At 42.8% G+C, this 19,059-nt stretch overlaps 1 protein-coding gene across 2 annotated transcripts in view; it reads left to right on the top strand.

Annotated features, from left to right (window-relative positions):
* LOC136832024 (cryptochrome-1-like) overlaps positions 1–19,059 on the top strand; it is a 368,545-nt gene that overhangs the window by 238,103 nt on the left and 111,383 nt on the right. Inside the window, exon 12 of one of the 2 annotated variants that reach the window (XM_067092516.1) lies at positions 4,837–4,989. The exons of the other annotated variant lie outside the window; for it this stretch is intronic. Within the exon in view, the coding sequence (XP_066948617.1) occupies positions 4,837–4,855 (19 nt within the window). The 3' untranslated portion in view covers positions 4,856–4,989. Of the gene's footprint in view, positions 1–4,836; positions 4,990–19,059 lie in introns of those variants that run through there. 2 annotated transcript variants of the gene reach the window in all.

Raw genomic sequence — 19,059 nt, 5'->3', positions numbered from 1 at the left:
AAGGTTTGGTTTGACTATAGGTACCAGGCTCCTTCTCTTTCGGGAGTTTTGGAAGGAGAAAGTGGCTGAACAAGGGGTGATAGAGGTTCTCAGGTGTGGCTACACACAGATCGACATCCCTCAGTCAGGAAGCCCATCAGCTTGACTGCTTACTCTGTAGGCTCCAGGAGGTTTGCAGCTCTCGCAGAGTAAGTACACTCCTTCCTCGAGAAGAGGGCAATAGAAGTAGTCACAGATCTGACTTCAAAGGGGTTTTACAGTCAGCTGTTTGTAGTCCCCAAAGCCACAGGAGGATGGAGGCCGGTCCTAGATGAATGCGCACTGAACAACTTTGTGCCCAAGATGAAGTTTCATATGGAAACGAATCAGTCCATTCTGGCCTCGATTCGTCAGGGAGACTATATGTTCTCAGTAGATATGCAGGATTCATACTTTCACATCCCCATACATCAGGAGTCAAGGAAGTACAGCACCTAAGATTTGTACCTCAGGACCAGTTTCGACCTCTATGCTTCGAATTAACCACAGCCCCTCAAGTGTTCACCCATGTTGCGGCTCCTCTGGCATCTTAGCTTCATCTCATGGGAATAAACGTCTCACTTTACCTGGATGACTGGCTCCTTCACTCCCCGACAAAGGAGCAATGCGTGGAGGATCTTCAGAAAACTTTGTTAACCCAGGAATTGGGTCTGTTAATCAATCATCAGAAGTCTTAACTGACTCCCTCTCAAGAAATAATATATTTGGGGATGACTCTGAACTCTCGTCTTCGGGCTTTCCCAGCCCCAAAGAGAGCAGAGTCCTGTCTGTGTACAATCAACAAATTTGTCTCCCTTCAGTGCTGCATGGCCAACAAATAAACAGGTCTCCTTGGAACGTTGACCTTGGTAAAACAGTTTGTTTCACTGGGGAGCTTCTTATGAGGGTGCTTCAGTTTTTCCTCAGAGCCAGTTGGGACAGAAAGAGACATCCAGACTCTTTCATGTTTCTGGTGATGCAGAGCATCAAGGAACACCTGCTTTAGTGGAGATCTGAAAGCAGGTTATTGCAAGGAAAGTCACTTTCCCTACAGAACCCAGACCTAAGCTTCTTTGCAGACACCTTGGACGTGGGGCTGGGCACTCTTCTGGAAGACAGGGAAGTCTCCAGGACATGGTTGCAAGATCAGAAGAAACTACATATAAATGTGAAAGAACTCAAGGCCATTCACTTTGCCTCAGAGGTGTACGACAAAACCATAGCAGTCCATTTGGACAACACTACATTCATCAGCAAGCAGGGAGAAACTCATTCCTTCTAGCTTTGTGAAACAGCGAGGGATCTGCTTCTCTGGGCCGACCAGAACAGACAAGAATTCTGACAAGATTTGTCCAGGGGAAACTAAATGTGCTGGTGGACCAGCTAAGCTGAGGCAACCAAGTCATTCCCATGGAGTAGGCTCTCCATCCTTTAGTTTGCTTGGCCCTTTGGAGACTGTGGGAAAGACCAAAGTTGGATCTTTTTGCAACGACCAAGAACAATTGTCTGCCACGTTTTTGTTTGCCAGTACCAGATCCGTTGGCACGGGCGATGGACACAATGCTGCAGGATGGGAAGTGTTGAACAAATTTCATTCTCACAAGAACGTGTCAATGATTCTGATTGCTCCTTTTTGGCCCCTAAAGGAATAGTTTCCGGACCTCATGGGTCTGCTGGTAGATTTTCCAAGACTGCTTCCTCAAAGACACAATCTTCTCAAACAATCCCATGTCAGAAGATTTCATCAAGAGTTGTCTGTTCTAGCTCTGACAGGGTTCAAGCTGTCAAAAGACTCCTCAGAGTTAAGGGTTTTCGGGAGCAGCTGCAAAAGCAATCTCGAGATGCAGACGCCAATCTTCCTGCAACATTCACCAGAATAAGGGGTCCATTTTCCACACTTGGTGCAGAAAGAATGAAGTCTCTTCTACTCAGATCACTCTGACTGAAATCGCAGATTTTTTATTGTACCTTAGATCCTTCAGAGGCTTGGCCCCTTCGACTATAGAGGGCTACAGGGCTATGCTTAGCTCAGTCTTCAGGCACAGAGGCCTTGACTTATCCTCTAATCAAGACATTTTTGATTTAATAAAATCTTTTGAGACTAGTAAGCAGAAGATAACAGAACCGGTATCCTGGAACTTAGACGTGGTCTTAAAATGGTTGTCTCTTCCTCTTTTCGAGCCTATCAGCTCTTCTTCGCTCAGCGATCCAACTAAGAAGACCCTCCTTTGGTGGCTTTGGTGACAGCTAAGAGCGTTAGTGAGCTACAAGCAATCGATAGAAGGATCGGTTTCTCTGGAGGAGACGTGATTTGTTCTTATACACTGGGATTTCTCTCAATGAATGAGAATCCTTTCAAGCCCTGGCCTCGTTCAAGGTAAGAAATCTGAGTGAAAGTCTAGGATCTGAGGATGAAGAAAGAGTTCTTTGCCCTGTAAGGGCATTAAAGTTTCACCTGAAGAGAACAGAGAAGTTAAGTGGGCCCTGTAGTAATTTGTGGACTTCAGTTAAGGATCCTTCACGTCCTCTTACAAAAAATGCGATATCCTTTTTCTTTAGAGAATTCATTAAGGAAGCACACTCTCATGTGGGAGAAGAGCTTTTACCTTCTATGAAGGTTAAGGCACGTGAAATAAGGGGCAGTGGCTAAGTCTTTAGTTTTTAAAAATAATATTTCTCTTTCAGATATTCTCCAAACAACTTTTTGGAGATGTAAATCATTATTTGCATTTCACTATTTATGGGATATGGAAACAGTTTTCAATGAATGCAGTACTTTGGGTCTTTATCAGTGGCTGGCATGGTGTTGGGGGAGGGAAAGTAGGAAGCATACTTCCATCCTTCCTCTTCTCCTTGAATTCTGGTGTTGAGTTATAAGGGAGTCTGGGGGTATTATGTACTGGGATACCCTCCAGTTTTTAATGGTTTGGGAATGGTGTTTTTAATATTTTGGTGTAGGTAAAAGTGTTGTTATCCGGTTATCTTGTGTTAGTACTGTGCCCTGGGCAGGGGCAATTTTCTGTAACTTACTAGCGTTCGTTGGGCTCCTTTACTGTAAGTCTCCCACTGATGTAGTAGGCACCCAAGGGCCACACATACCCCTCGCCTCTGCTGGGTGAGATGAGTGCCAACCAGAGGCAGCATCTTCCTGCAGCAGCTCTCTCACCAGGTAAGGAAACAACAAGCATTGTCCCAGTGCTAGCAAATTTTCTGTTTTCAAATTCATTACTGTATATAATGTTTTGGGTGTAGAGTAGTCCATGAATCCGACCTCCTGTCGGTGTGGAATCAGCTATGTAATTACTTGGTAAGTCACTTACATAAAAATTGCATTTTTATAATAAAATAAAGTTTTATTGTACTTCCTAAGTAATTACAGAATGGGAGCCCACCCTCCTCCCCTCACATGGACATAATGGCACAAACAAATTGAAACTGTTTGCTCAATTGTTCCTCTTCTTCCCCGAAAGTGGGCGGGGCTATAGACCTACACTAAAAACAAAAGAATCGCTACCTTGAGTTTCAGATTTTAGCTGCCGACACTAGAAACGATAGCTGTGCAATTACTCGGCAAGTATATGTAAAACTTGATTTTATTATAAAAATGTCATTTTTATCTAAAAAGGTACATGAATTCCTCATCTTGTTGCTGCTCCATCAATAAGTGAAGGGTACTTTTTCCCTTCCTAGGCAGCTTTCCATGTTTCACTATTACTGTGTTGAATATGAAGTAATACAGCAATGTGAACAAATTATACATTAAATAAAAGTTACTGTATACTGTTCTGAGTAGCAGCTTGTGACCTACTGAGAGAGACAAAGTATTACGGGCCCTAATAACTAGCAAGAGGCACATACTGTATAAGCAACTGACCATTTCATTGCACAATGCAGATGGATACTAATCCTTGTTGTGAATGTTACTTTCACCCTCTATATTAGTGGATGAATATAAGTAGGGCAGGCTTCACATATACAACAATTTTTAAAAGTTTGAACATTTCATAGGAGAGTGCCCTCATCCCTTGTGCTCTGACAAACACATCTCTTTGCCTAAAAAGTGAATGTGACAGGTTGTGAGGAAAAGTGAATGTGACAGGTTGTGAGGAAAAGTGAATGTGACAGGTTGTGAGGGAGGTGGCTTTCTCTTCGTTTCAGAACATCAACCAACATTTCTGGTAACTAGTAACTACTTATTATTACAACTGTCATGTACAGTTGACTAAGCATAGAGTCTTTACGCAAAAATAGATGGTTTGTATATAAGAAACATTTCAGTTTTTTCAAAAACAATTTATGTACATGATGTAATCTTTTGATTGCGAGGATTCTAGATAAAGTATGTGCCAGTGAGGTTTTAGACATTTCCGTAGTTTATTTTCATTTAACAAAAACTTACCCATAAAAAGAAATATTGAATAACAAAAATGTGCCTCATCCATTTGTTTAAAATATAACTCAGATATCAAAAATATTGTATGAAAATTAGTTTTTCAAAAAATACCTAATTATTATTTGTTAGAAACTTTATTTCCTTTTATGTTCTTATCCCTTCTGGCTTGAGAAATGAATAATACAGTAATGTGTTTCTGCCAGAAAATGGTTGTATAAAAATAAATGCACACCTCTTTGTAAGGTTCCACGAAAGCAAACTGTCTGTCATTGCAATAAATATAGGCATTGGTATCATATTTCACTTGCCTGGGAAGAGTTGAAGCTTTATAAAATAACCCTGGATGGGATTAATATTTTACCCTTGAAGTCTGGCAAATTGAGTTATTGAGTTGCACTTTAAGTAATGCTCTTGCTTTATTTTAGGCGTTATGTGCCGAGCTAGCAAACTTCCCTCAAGAATACATATTTGAGCCTTGGTTGGCTCCATTAGAAGTACAGAAGAAACACAACTGTATCATCGGTAAAGACTATCCGAACGTGTTGTTATTCATGAAGTAGCCTCAAAGGAGAATCGAAAGGCAAGTTGCTGTATACCCTTATATAATTAGATCCATGTGATTTTGTAACAGTGCAGTGTAGTTATTACAGTACAGTATTTACTTTGTCACAGTGAAGGGCACTGCATAAGTATATTTTGACCAGTTTTTCCAAGGTGAGCTGGGTGAGTCTACTAGATAGTTTTGTTCTTTATTGGATGTTTTTTATTTTTACTTTTGCTAATATTTAGTAAAACATAGAGGGTGCTTATTACCTCCTAAAATACATAAAGTATTTTACAGATGATAAAGCGAGATCCTTCCTTGTTTCACCTGGCCAAAGCATAGTTCGTGTGTCACTTGCACATTCAAAATTGTGATTTCATTACAGTTTCATTTTGTCTGTTGTGCTCATATACAGTATTGTCATCATGCAGTATGGGTTGATATTTTTTATGCTTTAAGGATGTGTGTGTGTGTGTGTGTGTGTGCTAACTGTTCTGTTAAACACAACTCAGTGAAAAAAGCCACCAGAGGCAAGACATCTCGCCAAAGGCTGGCCATACATATGACAAAATTTAGGCAAAGCAAATGAGGAAGAGACAAAGTTTGGAAAATGGCATCAGGCCTAAACAGAAAATAACATAGAGGTGTGAACACACAGCCAAGAGCTCATTAGGCAGAAGATAGGTGAGACCAGAGTTAAAGTTTGAACAAAGAAAACTTACTACTGCCAAGGAGCTCGAAAGAAGACGAGGAGTGGCTTGCCCACACAAATGGCTGAAGACAAGGCAAAAAAGGTTTCTCTATGCAAAGGAGACTAAGAAGTTGATCAACAGAAACAGAAGCTGGTGTAATCAGGAGACAAGGATATCATTGCCATTGATCTCAGGACCATGGCTTTTGTAAGGTGTGCAGTTGTGGAATCTTCAGATCTCTTTAATTCAGGTGCATAGTTTGTATTGTCTGTTCCCTCACATTCATTTACTTATCACCTTTCCCCCTGACTTGTTTGTCTACAGGCTGATTTCCCTCTGGAGCCCTCTTGGGTTTATAGCCTGTTGATTCCGTCCCCAAGGGTTTTCAGCTGAAGACATAAAGACAGAAAGAGAGAAAGATGGGATGATGGGTGCAATTGTTTGGTTGCCAGCTGATTTGGCACCAGACTTTTGAGTGCAAGCAATTTGGGTCAGACAGAAAAATGTCAATTGGACATTTTGGTGTATGATGATTCATGATAAGTTCAATTGGCCAAATTTGGGGGTACATATATTCACTATAATGCTTAGTTTTCGTGTAGCATTTAAAGTTCCATGAAACCCACCCCTGAAAGTAGGGCAGTTCTTGATAAATTCAAGGGTGGGAGGGGGAATTTTTCTCCGAAATAAGCTTTCTACATTGTTTCTTTAAGCGCACGTATTATGCATGCCGACTTAACTAACTTGAGATGTCTGTCAGACATTCATTAATAACCGTGGTAGGTGACTAAAGAAATTCCACAGCTGTTTTCATAAGTGCAGCCTCTTAACTGTGCAGCAGAATTTTCATGTGAATGGCTGTCCAGCCCTCTTGCTATCTCTCCAGCTTTGGTGTGCAGCCTTGCTTTTTTCGCAATGTCAAAATTTCAGTTCACTATCAATTTTACTTGTACCATCAAAGACAGAGGAATCTATTATTTGCAGGTTTTTCTTTACCTCATTTCAATAATGCTTCCTCAGCCATCAGATAAGGATAAATTGGTGTATTAGCCAAAAAATATAAAAGTATGGCAATTGAATGCAGCACACCGCCAGCAAACTAAACTGAGACTCATGAGTAATGAAATTAAGTAATTGAATAGCTGAGTAGTTGGGTAGCGGTGAGGTGTATAGGTTAGCTATTTTACGTATCTGCTGTTGAATTTAAATTCAGCCATATTAAAGTGCTAGTTTTCTATTTACAAATTTGTGTTTAACAGTTCCCAAACTTAATTTAGAGACACATTGTATTTAATGTTCCCATAAAGATGCCTGATAGTAAATTGATAATATCTTACTGTATTTGTTTACAACTTAACAACTTCTTAATGTATCATACAATTTTAAACTTCCTGTTTACAAAGTGTCACAGCATCAACATCCTGAATGAAGAATATAAAAGTAAACTTTGTGATACAGTGCTCTCCACTGTTTTGTGGGGATAGGTTCCAGAACCCACTGCGGAAATGCAAAATCTGCAGAAATTCAAAAAACCCTCAAAAAATGCTTATAACTGCCAAACACCCTGTACTCTGTAAACTAAAATGCCTATAACTCTCTCTCTTAAAAGTTCACTGCTTAATCTAGTAGTTCAATAAAAAATATACCTTAAAGTATCATACTAAAACAATTTAATATCAATGCAAACAACAGTAAGTAAAGCCCCCCTATTCGCGTTCTCACGATTCGCGGACTCACGTATTCACAGATTTCTCTTTGGAACATATCTACCCATTATTTACGGAAATTCGCCCATTTGCGGTATTTTTCACTGAGAAATATTCCCTAAATATTGGATTTTCATCTCATTTTCATGACTAAATGCACTTTTTGTGATAAAACTATTAAAATACTCAGGTAATGCTTGAGTTACGATAATTCATCTTATGATAATTCGATTTTGCAGTGGGGTAAGCAATTAATACCGATACGACAATATTATTTATAAAATATTTTTAAATTTTGCACGGGCGCAGGCAGCAGTGTAATCAGGCAGTGAGAGAGACCAAATTACAAAAGACAACTTTTCCTCCATCTCTTTATCCCATCTTCTAGATAAAAAAGTAAAAGAGAATGATACAAGTATTGTTAGTAACGTTATACTCTTGCGTAAATGCATACAGCCATAAACAACCGACCAAGAAACTGTTGTTTTGCTTATAACCGAATCGGATAACAACAGCCGTTTACCTGTATTTCAGCCATCATACGGTAATAAACAGTTACCGTAGGTTATGGCACAAATGATGTTAAGTAGAATAGGACTGATATATTTTTACATTATACCCTCATTTGGTATGGATAAAAGATCAAGGAAATATACTGCTAAATTTAAGCTGCAAGTTGTAGCTGAAGCTGAGAAAGCAATGTTCAAGCTGCTAATGACTATACTGTAAATTATCGTGCATCGGCAACATGGATGAAACTCGATCGTAATTAAAATGGGAGAGAAAGTATTTTAATCAGAACTACTGGGCATGAAAGAACACATTACAGTACTGTTATTTTTATACCCGATAAATGATAAAACACGTAAAGCTCATATTATGATGAAATCAAGTGAAAATAGCAAACGAAACTTGAATTTTTTTACACAAAACAAAACGCCCCAAACAGTCATCATCAGTCATCATCTATTAACGAAAATAATAGATAAAGTAATTTCACAACGAGACGTATTTTAGCTATATTTCGACTTAAATACACTTCATATAACGAAAAATAACCTCGCCCCTTATAAATAAAGTATCCAGACTCTAGAGATTCATTTACGCAAACTAGAAGCAAGAGAAGTGCTCTGAACTGAGTTAAATGTCAAAATAAACACCGCATAAACATTTCCAAACCAAAACATTGATGATTGCTATGATTGCAATTTATAATACAAAAGCAATGTAAACAATATTATTGGATAGAGTGAATTAAGGCATAACATTTTAAAAGATCCATGGAAAAGTTGCATATTCGTTATATTGACGTTTATACAATACGATATGCAAATATAGAGTACAGTATAATGTAGGCTACGCTACAGTATGTATACAATATACCATAGTGTAGGCTAAGCTAATTCTTGTTCGTTATTCAATTTCTCTTTGTATTGAATTATCATAAGTCACTTTGCATGAACCTCCAGAATTAGCTGACATTAATAATTACTATATTCTGTATGTTAAAGTTAAGTATACCTTAGTTTTACCAGACCACTGAGCTGATTAACAGCTCTCCTAGGGCTGGCCCAGGATTAGACTTATTTTACGTGGCTAAGAACCAATTGGTTACTTAGCAACGGGACCTACAGCTTATTGTGGAATCCGAACCACATTATAGCGAGAAATGAATTTCTATCACCAGAAATCAATTCCTCTAACTCTTCATCAGCCGGCCGCGGGAATTGAACTCCGGCCCATCGAATGACAGTCTGAAGCTCAACCAGTTCGGCCATTCTGTATGTAAAGAGTATATTTTATAGTGTAGGCTAGGCTACCATATATGTATACAGAAGGGTTCTAAGCATTCGCTGGTTTTAGCTGTTCACAAGGGGGGCATGTGAGTGCGATCCTCAAGATACGGGGGGGTTTACTGTATACCCCAAACCATCATCCCAAAACACCTTAAGCCATCTTAGATTAGTACCCTTTTACAACTGTTACTCTTATGCATATGCACCCCTTAAAATGGTTACAACAATGATTTACTAATTTTAAAATATTAATATTAATGTAAACACTGCAAAATATCTATAAAATGTTTAATACAAATTAAATAAACCTTTAAAACAAATTAAATCTGTCTTACAGAATGTTTGACAGCTAAGGAGAGCTGTTAATCAGCTCAGTGGTCTGGTAAAACTAAGCTATACTTACTTTTAACCAAGTTACCCTTGTATACATAAGCATAGCCATTTTCTCTCACAATATTAAAGTCCTCCGGTTTTCTTTATATATTGGTAAAAACAATTAAAATTATCACTAATTAGCTTTTTTCATAGAGCAACACTGTTTATTCACTAATTACTGTATCTTTTCATATTGTGTTTGTGACTTAACACAGATTTTTATAATAAAAATAATTTACAGTGTACTTACACTGTAGTAATGTTATATACAAAATCTGCGAATAAGTGAAAGTTCCCTTTATGGAAAAGTGGATACAGTAATGTGTTCCACAAAAATCCATGACAAAATGAAGTGCGAAAAAAAGCCGGGTAGCACTGTACCTCAAAGTATACAAAGAATGGATTTACTGAAATTTTAGAATTATCACACACTATCATTAATTGATTGACAGCTTAATCTTGAACTCAAAGAACATGCACTAACAGGACAATCCCTATTGTCCTGGAGCCTGGAGTCGTTGGGTTTTTAACCGAACAGAGAAGTCCCGCCTGACTCCGAGTCCCGTTTCAGTGGCTGTCTCCAGTGGATCTGCCCTCCTCACACGTTATCTCTCCCGCCTCCCAAGAGGAAAGAGATAGCATCTCACCAGGAAATTTCTCTCAGGACCAATCGGCATCCCGCCATCCCAAGAAAGAGTCCTGGTCTTCAATTTGCCTCAGTGACGGACCTGCTTGGAAGCTAAACTAAAAGACATAAACAGAGTGTGGCGGAGTCGAGCCAATGTCAAGCTCAGAGACAAGGCCCTCTATCTCTCGAATCTTAAAGACAAGACTGCGCCTTGGACCACAGCGTCAGAGGTCTGTCCAAAACAGTTCCTGCTTCAATTTCCCTCCGGCACTAGTTGTTCACACAGACGCCTTGCCGTGCTGGGGGGGAGTATCTAAAACAGAAAGTACAAGGAACGTAACCACAATGTTTCAGCAGTTCCATATACCCTGGAAGCTATGGCGTCTTCTAACTTGAAGAAAATCCGCCCCCCAACCGGATTCATATCAGCTGGTGCTGGACAGCTTATGGTAGTTCATTGCATCAACAGGGGCTCCAAATCAGGTCGAGTAAAACCGGGCAATGGTTGCTATCTTCTCCCGGCGAAGCACGGCTGGCACCTGTCAGCCACCCACCTAGTGGGGCACGAACGCGGTGGCGATTCCCTGTCCAGGGCCATTCGCTGAGACGGAGTGGTCCCTGGACGGAATCTTCAAACGGATTTGCCGCCAAGTTCCGGGCCTCCAAGTGATCTGTTTACACGAGAGCGACTTCAAGCTCCTCTGCCACGCGGCCCAACCTGACCCTCAGGCGCACGCCACAGACGCAATGACAGTAGATTGAACAATTGGGAGAAAATTTATCTGTTCCTCCAATAAATTTACTGCTGAAAGTATTACAAACCTAGGACATTCAAAGGTCAACCAGCCCCAGTAGCCCCCTATTGGCCGAAGAGCAATTGGTTCCTCTTCAGGAACTGGGATTGCGAGTCTTCGGATTCCCAAGCCCATACTGACTCCAGATAGTACAAACTAAGATCAGTCAGCTTCCTCAAGAATTCAGAATGCCCTCAGTTTTATGGACTTTATAAAATCTCGTAGAGCCCAAAAAGGAGCAACATTGACCCTGTCAACACTCTGTTTTTAGAATCATTAAAAGAGATTCTACTTAGACAGTATGACTTAAAGCAGTCAAAAAATTCAGCCTCCTTCCTGAAAGCATCTGGCCAAAATCATGACACTAATTTAGGAGCTTCTTTCTTTAGATCACTGTTTGAAAAAGGCCTTGCTCCGCCACTATTAATACAGTCAAGTCAGCCCTGAAGAAAGTATTTTCACGGTTTCTAAAAATCGACCTTACAGATTCCTATTTTTCATCTATCCCCAGAGCATGCGCTCGTCTGAGACCAGTATCACGCCCACATTCTGTTACGTGGTTTCTCAATGACGTCCTTAAGTTAGCATCAGAGTTGGATAACTTTCATTGCTCTTATCAGGATCTGTTAAGGAAGACTTTATTTCTGATTAGCTTGGTCGTGCTAGGAATCTCAGAGCTATCGCTCTCACATTTATTAGAGGTGATACCTTGTGAACTTCCTCCCGCCTGAGAGGTCCTCCTTTCCTGACCCTAGATTTAGCCAAGAACGAAGACCTGAAGACAGATTTGGTCTCCCTTGGAAGGTGGTGCCCTCTCAAGACCAGTCTTTATGTCCAGCTTATACACTTAAATTCACTCTTGAACTCCACAGAGTAAGTCGGGTCCTCTTTTATCAGGAGAAAGGTGGTACTTTTCACTGAATGCTATAAGACAAAAAATTCTGTATTTTATTAAACAGGCCAACCCAGATTCAGTTCCTAAGGTTCATGATATTCGAGCAGTTGCTACTTCCATTAATTACTTTCATAATATGGACTTCTCAGAACTATCCAAATTTACGGGTTGGAAATCACCTCTAGTGTTTAAACGCCACTTCATTTTAAAATCGTCAAGCCCTGAAATGACTACAGTTGTGGGAAGTGTCATTCCTCTACCTTAACTAATCATAGTCTTGGTCCTATCCTTTTCCAATCACTTTATTCCATTTACTTCTGCTTATCCTCCTGGTTGATTATTCCTCACTGCCTGGCTCCTCATATTGATGTATCTTGTCTCGTTGAGTGGAAACAATCTGACATGTTATGATTGTTTTTAGTACTGGGCTGCTTTATTTTGCCCCATGTACCCCCAGATATATGTATATGTTCTGTATATGTTATTTTTCATTGATCTTGTGTTTAGCCTAAGTTTACGGTATAGTTTAAGGTTGTATTGCATTTATCTTATGCACATTTCATGTTTCAATTTGCTTTAGTAATTTTAAGATTTTTGGGCCTCTTTCCCCGCCGTGTCGACTTCCCACGCTTCAGGTATTAAGTTTTTGATGCCTTACATTTAGTATTCTTGCTACATGTAAGAGATTCCCAATAAAATTATTTTCGTAATTTTTTGCCTTTTTTCAGATTACCCCTTTTTCCTCGTAGCTGCAGCCTTTGGCATGATTCTCTATCACTATTTCACCGCCGACACGGGACTGAACTCAGAAAAGGGATTTTGACAAAGGAAAAATCTATTTTCTGAGGAAGGTCCCGTGGCCCGGTGACCTCCCTGACTACCTAGTATCCCCCTACTTGCACATGCCAAGCCTGGGGTTAGTGCTAGCATGGAATGAGGTAGGTGGCGCTGGTGTCGCTGCCTGGCGGGTGTTGAGTGTAGGGGCTGTAACGGCTCACCGCCTGTTCCGGGGCTTGATAAGTGAGAGACCTTCTTTGTGCATGTTTCGCGGTAGTGGTATTTCACTCACCCTTCCTATACCCGACGCCTTCCTAGAAGACGCCGACTGGGTGGTAACCTCAGCTTTCCTGAAAGCTCTTTTCTCTGGCATATCTAGTACAATTATACCTAGAAATTGCGGCTGTAATGGAATTTCACCGGGTGACACGGGACCTCCTCAGAAATAGATTTTTTTCCTTTGTCAAAATCCTTTACCTTCATTTTGCAACAAATTGAAGTCTCTACAAACATTTGACGACGGTGAATTTTGAAAATCTTTTCCTCACGCTCCGCGCTGCGGGTAACTCTGTTTAACACCTCAAAAATTCTTTTGTCACTTTGTCGTAATGTTTGCACCGTTTTATATTAGTCGTTACATAAAGTTTTATATGTGAAAATGTACAAGACTTCATGTAGAATACAACAGAAAATAACTCATGGTTGTAGCTTTATCAGTTTTGAAATATTTTCAACCTTCGTCAATCCTTTGACTCAATCAAATGGTTGAAAATGCACTAAAGCTAAAACTCTTACATTCTAGTAATATTCAATCATTTACCTTCATTTTGCAACAAATTGGAAGTCTCTATCACAATATTTCAATTTATATGAATTTTGAAAAACTTTTCATTACGCTCGCGTAACTCTGTTGAAAATCTCAGAAATTCTTTCGTCACTTGTCGTAATGTTTGCACCGCTTTTCTAATAGCCGTCACATAGTTTTATACATGAAACAAAGTACTTCATGTAGAATACAATAATAATAACTCATGGTTGTAGCTTCTTTATCAGTTTTGAAATATTTTCATAAATTACGATAACAGAAAAAATCGACTCAAACTAAAAAATTGTAAGCTAAAACACAGTCTAGTCAATCAATTACCTTCATTTTGCAACAAACGGAACATTTGTAATAACATTTCGATTTATAGAACTGAAAAAATTATTTCTGAGCTCAGCCCTGTCACCCGTGAAATCTATACTAACACGACTCTAGGTATAAATATTATTAAATATACCAGAGAAAAAGCTTCAGGAATGCTGGAGTTACTACTCCCCAGATCGAAAGGCTCTTCTATATTGAAGACGCCGTATAACCAAGGGTGAGTGAAAGAATCACAACCACAGAGCGACACTGATAGACATCCCATGTCAAAACCCCAGGAAGAGCCGGGGAGCCGCATTTTGTGCCCCACACACTCACCCGCCCGCCAAGCGGCGACTCCAGCGCCATCTGAACTCATTCCATTTCCAGCACGTGATCTTCACGCTTTGTTTTGCCTTGTGCTTGTTTCTTTGGCCATATTTGCCTTGTTTCGCAGCATGTCGTCGAGCAGCTTTACTGTCACCAAGTTAAGTACCATCTTATTGTGGGGTTTTTATGATAAGTTTGGCTGTTTCGGCCCGTGTATTTTCACATATTATACGTGGTTGCTGTTAAGGACGCCGCGGCGCCCCTCAGTCAGCCATTATGTCGATCATGTAGATTCGCCATCCAGCTTGTTCTGTTTGGGGCTTCTCCTCGTCAAGTTACATTACTTATCGTTATCCCCCTAGATTCATCCTCTAGTGGCGTTTCCTCATGGTTGTTTCGTGTTTATGTTAATTTGTCGAACCTCATATTGGGGTTCCTTCATTAGGTTCTGCCATTTTCCGCTTTAGGTTTCTCCACAGGGTGTTTCTCATTGACAGTTTTAGCTATGTTTATTATTATATTGTGATGTGCTGGTGCTTAATCAGTTCGGGAGCTGCCAGGTTCAGTTTATTGTTTACTCCCTGTCGCCTCCTCTTGGTTAGGCTATGCACTTTGTGGCCAAGCACATATTTATATACAGTATATATATATTTTTAGTTCTTAGTGATGGTGATTTATTTTTATCTGGTTACTTTAGTGTGTGGGGTCCCCTAGCCTGCCTATGTTACGTTAGGCTTGTATTTTGCTTCCTTTGGCCTCCCGCTCTCCCCTTCACCCTGAGTTAGGTTAGGTGAGGATAGGATCAGCAGGTAGAGAGAGTATTTCTGTTGTTGTTCCTTCCACTGGGTCGTGTGGTTTGGGTGGTAGAGTGAGATCCATTGTCCTCCCTTCTTACGAGGGGTAGAGGCCCCCTTTATATATGGCAACCTTCCAGATGTTAGCATCCTAATCTCACGTCAGTTTGGTTGGTTTTCAGCACGGGAATTCCTCTCCCCATTGTTTCCTCTTTCTCCTTTTCCCCACACTCAGGCTATGCCCAGGTATGGTGTTGGCCTAGCTACGCCTTGGTACGGGCAAGCTGAGGCCTTAGGTTGCTTTCCTTCTGTCCTTTATTCGAGTAGGCTATGATCTTCCACTGCCGGTATTAATTTACTTGGCGTGGAGGCGTAGTCTGCAGTCGAAATGGGTGAAGCATTCTTCCCAAGTCTCCTGTTTTCACTTGCTCTTACTACTCCTTCCTGCCCCCTTTTCCCACCTACCCTAGGTCAAGCTCTTGTCATCTTCTCGCAAGGGTGACGCCAGCTGGCAAGCATTCGAAGTTGTGGGTTTCCCCGGTGGAGGGATTCACTCCCTCCAGGCCAGTCCTCAATGGCTTTTTGCTTGACTCAGTGTTTCTGCTATCCGCTCCAGGATCGAGAGGTTTCAACATTCCTAGTTACCTGTTCTCGCTCAGCGTCATTATGTCTGTAGGATACAGTTGGGCTTGACTGGCTTACCCGCCCTCGTGGTCTTGTGATGTTTGTTAGCTTCACCCTTCTACTGTTCTCTAGCGGTGGAGGTCTGGGACTCGAGGGGTGGTTCTGACCTCGGAGGTGGAAAATTTTTATTTTGTTAACCAGTTACATTACCATCCTCTGTATTTTGAATAGGTATATATATCATTTTGTTCCGGCACCACTCCTGCTGGACATATAATATCAGAGTCCAGGCACCTTACCCTTGGGTCCTGCTGTTTTATTCCCAGCAATCCCTTGTGGTAAGGTCCGCTGACTCAGCTCTATCGTCTACCGGAGTATCTCTGGGGTATCGGAGCTTTGCTTACCACTATTCTAAGTTACTTGTTTGGGTAGGTCCCGTCTCTGACGGGTTTTTCTTTCCGCCGAGTACCGTAGCATGGTTTGAAAATACCTGTGTCGCTATTAAGCTTTAGGAGTGGTAGGTTCATGTACTTTTTCACTTACAGACTGTTCGTTGTGAGGAGCCAGGATGCGCCGCCACCCTACATCAACCTTATGGGCATGTGGTGTGCCGGACCCACGCTGGCTGTGCGGTCCGGCTTGATGACCTCATCGTCTGGCATCCTGACGGTTGTGAGGTTTGCTTCGCTCTGTGCGGAAGCATCCAGGACGAGTCGGTAAGCTATTGGCTTTCGTTCTTCACGATTGTTTCAGTCCGGTATGTGGTTATATTGTATGTCATGGCTTTTTTATGTTTCAATATTAGCCCTGACTCCCTGCTCTCTTCCAGCTGACGAGTCTCCTGCCAGCGAGGCCCTTGAGTCTCTCCCGCTTCTGGGTGGCTAGGTTTGAATGAAGGAACGTGTCAGCTGGGAAGCCTTACGCCCTCGACGGAGGTTGAGGGACTTACTTATCTGCAGTTCGCCCACTGCGTCGCACTCGCAGGATCTGGCCACGCCCATCATCGACTGTGATCCGGCCACTCCAGCTAGCTCAAGAGGACCCTGTACACGGAGGTTTCGAGGACGCCGCCGCTTGGACTTAGACCTGGAGCCGATGAACACGGAGCCGGACCAGGGGGTAGGTACAGAGGTAAGTGAGGCAGCGGGGGCGGGCGCCCTTTTCGATTCCCCATCATCCTCTGTGTCCTCTTTTTACAGGTTTTGGGAAGTCTTCTCTCTTGAGGGACAGGGCTCCATCTGCTGTCCCCAAGTTGAAATTGAAGACGTCGTGGAAGGCGAGCGGCTATAAGTCCCTCGCTTTCTCGTATGATCTCCTTCCCCGCTCAAAGTCCAAGGTTGTGGAACCTGTGGCCTCCGGGAGCAAAACCGAGCACCTCGGGCAAAGGAGGGGAGTAAGAGGCGCCCAAACTCCAGCCCCTCTCGGCCAGCCTACTCAATTCTGAGGTTTGCAGGGGATGTTGCTTGGAACGTGATCTCTTCGAGGTGAGGCGTAAGCTTCCAGATTACGGAAAGACTTACAATCAGGAGACTCTGCTGATGGATATGGCTCGCTCCGCAGCAATGAGATCCCTGATACTGCTGACCTCCTCCTTTCGGCGAGGGAAACCGCGGGCGCTTTGCTCTTCATGCTATTCCTCACAACACGAAGACACTCCCCTGACCATCGAGGGTCTGGGCAATTTAGACGCCTGAGGAATTGGAGTTCTTCCTCTTGATCTCTGCCCCTTACCCAGGCTTCAAGTAGGGCTGACTTTGAGCCTGGACACGCTTCACAAGGTCCCAAGGACGGTGATCTCCCTAGGACCATGCCCAATCTGCTCGCTGCGCACTCTACGGAGTGGCAGGCAGAAAACACGAAATTGACTCCCTTCAAGGGCAACTACACCATGTTTTCTCTGGGTGATAAGTTGCCCACTCCCTGCCTGAAAAAAGTTGCTTTGGCAACGGCTCAGGCTTGCTTCGATGGCAAACCCTTGCCTCAGCTGAGGAGACGGACTCACATCCCTGGCATTCCCGGGAGGTGAGGAGTTCTGGAAGGACGCCCCGTCCACATTTACGGGGTAAATTGGACGCTTTCTGCGCGTCCTCTCAATTCAGCGAACAGCTTCCTAAACTCCCGGAAGCTCTCCTGAAGGCGGAGTTTGAGGCACGTGGCTAAGCCGGTCCTTTAAAACTCCCTTTGTGCTTGATAGAAGGTCGCCTCCTGTGCAGAGGAGCCCCTGTTTCAGGTTCTGGCTAAACTTCCTGTTGGCAGGGTTTCAGTCAGACCTGTATGACTTCATGGTGGCAGTTGGAGGTCGCAAATTCATCTTCAAGGATGCCACTATCTTCGCTGCGAGCCTAACAAGCCTGCGAAGAGTTCCATCTGGGGGGTTAATCTCTTCCCAGAGGACGGTGCCCCCGCGCCCTGAGCGAGGCTACTAGGCCACCTCAAAATCTACGCCTCCCGCTGGGGTATCTCCGCCTTCAAACGGAAGACCCCCGGTCTGGCAGCTCTCAGAGTAAGTCTTTGAAACGTTTCAGAGGCACAGGAGGCCAACACCAAACAGTGGTTCAGGTTGTCTCAGCCTCGGCGTGTGGGCCAACCTCCCACCTCCAAGGCTCCAAATCCCTAACAGCACATGCTGGTTCAACCAGCCCAACTTTGCTGCACCATCGCACATCTCCTCATGATAATCCCACCTATGAGGTTTATCTTTCACACCTTAATACTATAAGTAGAGGCTGAGCCCCATACAGAAGTGGCAAAGCTGGATCGCTCTCCCGGGAAAATCAGGCCGTGGTAGAGGAACAAACCTAATTTCCTCCCATCGAGGGACGCTAATCAGGTAGGTGGTCGCTACTGGTTCAGAGACTGGTGGTCCTTCAGTCCTTGGCACACAGCACAGCCCATGTCTGCTGGCTTGGATCATGATCCTCCCTGACCAGATTTTACCAACTTCTCCAAAGCCCTGCAGGATTTTGTGATGGAGCTTCTCAACAAGAGAGCAATAAAGGAAGTAAGGCACCCTGGGCCTGGGCGCAGGTTGTTCACTGCCCAAAGAGATTCCATCAGCAAAGAGGATTCTAGATCTGCTGCCTAAATCGCTACATAAGATGCATAAGTTTTGCATGCCATTGTGGTCTGGTATAATGGACTCTACTGCCGCGTGAGCCGCTACCACCTCTATCGATCTTTCAGACGCTACTATCACGTCCCGGTTGCGCCGGAGCTTCTTCCTTCCTGGTTTCAGACTCGGAAAACAAGCCTACCTTCGGTCATGCCTTCGACTCAATATAGCCCCCAGGATTTTTACGAAACTGGCGGAAACAGTCGCTCAGCAACCACGGGTCCCGGGATGTCCCTGGCGGCTTACCTGGACGCATTGGATAATCTGGGTCTAAATAGTACAGGAGTGCCGGAATACAGCCAGTGATCAAGTTCCGGAGTCGTCAGTTTTCGGGCTGAACAGGGAGAAGTCCTGCCTGACTCGAGTCCGGTTTCAGTGGCTGGGTCTCCAGTGGGACCTGTCCGCATAAGACCATCCCTCTCCCACCGTCCAAGCGGAAGGAGATAGCCGCCGCT

The sequence above is a fragment of the Macrobrachium rosenbergii genome, chromosome 49, assembly GCF_040412425.1.
Source record: "Macrobrachium rosenbergii isolate ZJJX-2024 chromosome 49, ASM4041242v1, whole genome shotgun sequence".
NCBI lineage: Eukaryota > Metazoa > Arthropoda > Malacostraca > Decapoda > Palaemonidae > Macrobrachium > Macrobrachium rosenbergii.
The sequence above is the reverse complement of the archived record's forward strand: the minus strand, read 5'-3'. Positions and strand labels throughout refer to the sequence as shown.